This window comes from Propithecus coquereli, unplaced genomic scaffold (genome assembly GCF_000956105.1).
Source record: "Propithecus coquereli isolate 6110/MARCELLA unplaced genomic scaffold, Pcoq_1.0 Scaffold592, whole genome shotgun sequence".
In the NCBI taxonomy this organism is placed as follows: domain Eukaryota; kingdom Metazoa; phylum Chordata; class Mammalia; order Primates; family Indriidae; genus Propithecus; species Propithecus coquereli.
Window position 1 is genome coordinate 27,900 of NW_012151863.1, and position 1,691 is coordinate 29,590.

The 1,691-nt window shown below is 71.0% G+C and overlaps 1 protein-coding gene across 1 annotated transcript; it reads left to right on the forward strand.

The window, feature by feature from the left end:
* The first annotated feature begins 472 nt into the window (after nucleotides 1–472).
* Nucleotides 473–1,159, forward strand: DNAJB8 (DnaJ (Hsp40) homolog, subfamily B, member 8). The gene has a single exon (XM_012658966.1). It carries the CDS (start codon nucleotides 473–475, stop codon nucleotides 1,157–1,159), a length of 687 nt encoding a protein of 228 aa, XP_012514420.1.
* The last annotated feature ends 532 nt before the right edge of the window (nucleotides 1,160–1,691 follow it).

The window sequence follows — 1,691 nt, forward strand, 5'->3', positions numbered from 1 at the left end:
GCTGCCCCCGACCACGGACCTTCTAGACCCACCTGGGCTGGGACCGCCCCCGCCACCCCCACCATGGCTCCTGGGACTCAGCCAACAGCCCCAGCGGGGACCGTGTCCCCAGGGACAAACCGTGTCCCAAGCTTTGCCTGGTCCACAGCCGTGGGGGGCGGGGTGGGGACCTGCCACGCCCTGGGAGCTGATGTCACAAAGGGCCCCTGCTCTAGCCCTGGCCTGGCCCCAGAGAGACACTGTCCCTCCCCTCTCCCCCCCCCGACCCCTCTCAGTAGCGTCCCCAGCTGTCCCCAGGTACTATGAAAGGGTGACCTCTCGGGGACACTCTCGCCCCGGCGCCAGCAGATCCCAGCAGGGGGAGGTCCCCGCCGCCCAAGTGGAGGGGGGGCGGTCCGTGACAGCCTCCCCCGCCGCCACCGTCCGGTCCCCTTGGCGTCCCTAACTCGTCCCCGTCCCCCCCCCCCCGAGCATGGCCAGCTACTACGAGGTGCTGGGCGTCCAGGCCAACGCGTCGCCGGCGGCCATCAGGAAGGCGTACCGCAGGCTGGCCCTGCGCTGGCATCCGGACAAGAACCCCGACGGCGCGGACGAGGCCGAGAAGAGGTTCAAGCAGGTGTCCGAGGCCTACGAGGTCCTCTCGGACCCCAAGAGGCGCTCCGTGTACGACCGCGCCGGCCGCGACAGCTGGCGGGCCGGGGGTGGCGGCGCCGGGACCCCGTCCGCCGGCCCCTTCGACGCCGGCTACACCTTCCGGAACCCCGAGGACATCTTCCGTGAGTTCTTCGGCAGCCTGGACCCCTTCTCTTTCCACCCCTGGGACGACCCGTTCCACAGCGACCGCGCCGGCACCGGCGGTGGCCGGGGACACGGGCCCAGGGGCACCTTCGCCGCTGGCTTCGGGGAGTTCCCGGCCTTGATGGAGGTTTTCTCGGCCCTCGACGGGGGCAGCCGGGCGGCCGCCTTCTCGTCCGCGTCCTTCGGGGGCCCCGGCTTCAGGTCCGTGATGTCGGCCACCGAGGTGGTCAACGGCCACCGGGTCACCACCAAGCGCGTCGTGGCCAACGGGCAGGAGCGCGTGGAGGTCGAGGAGGACGGGCGGCTCACGTCGGTGACCGTCAACGGCAAGGAGCAGCTCAAGAGGGTGGACACCAAGTAGGCGCCGATCCTGCCACCCCCGGGCCACCAGGGCCACCAGGGCCACCAGGGCCCTCCTGTGGCTGCCACCACCGCCGCCGCCGGTGCTTAATAAATGTGCCAAGTGACTTCATGGAAACAGCGTCCCGGCTTTGTGCGGCAGGGCAGGCGTCTTTGGGGACAGCTCCGGCTCGAGGGGACACACGGGGAAGCCCGGGTGCTGTCCCTAACGTGGGGGCCCGGGGCGCTCCGTCTGGTAAACAGCATGGCTGCCCCCTCTCGGTCGGGCTCTGCCCCAGACGCAACCCCCTGTCCCTCCGTCTGCCCTCCAGGGCCAGCCCCCTGCCGCCCGTCCCCAGGTCTTCCTGCTCCAGCTGTCGGCCTCCCCCGCCCCCCTCCAACTGCACCACCGATGCCTCATGGCGGCCGTGCCAACCCCAAGGGACCCACACGCGCCACCTGCGCGGCTTTGAACCCTCTCTGATCTCCCCCTCTGCTCTTCCACTGCGCCGAACGCCCTGCGGCCCCAGGACCTTTGCACATGCCGTTCTCCC

What these genes read in the sequence shown, in the direction of transcription:
- DNAJB8 (XM_012658966.1), top strand. Translation starts at nt 473, where the DNA reads ATGGCCAGCTACTACGAGGTGCTGGGCGTCCAGGCCAACGCGTCGCCG.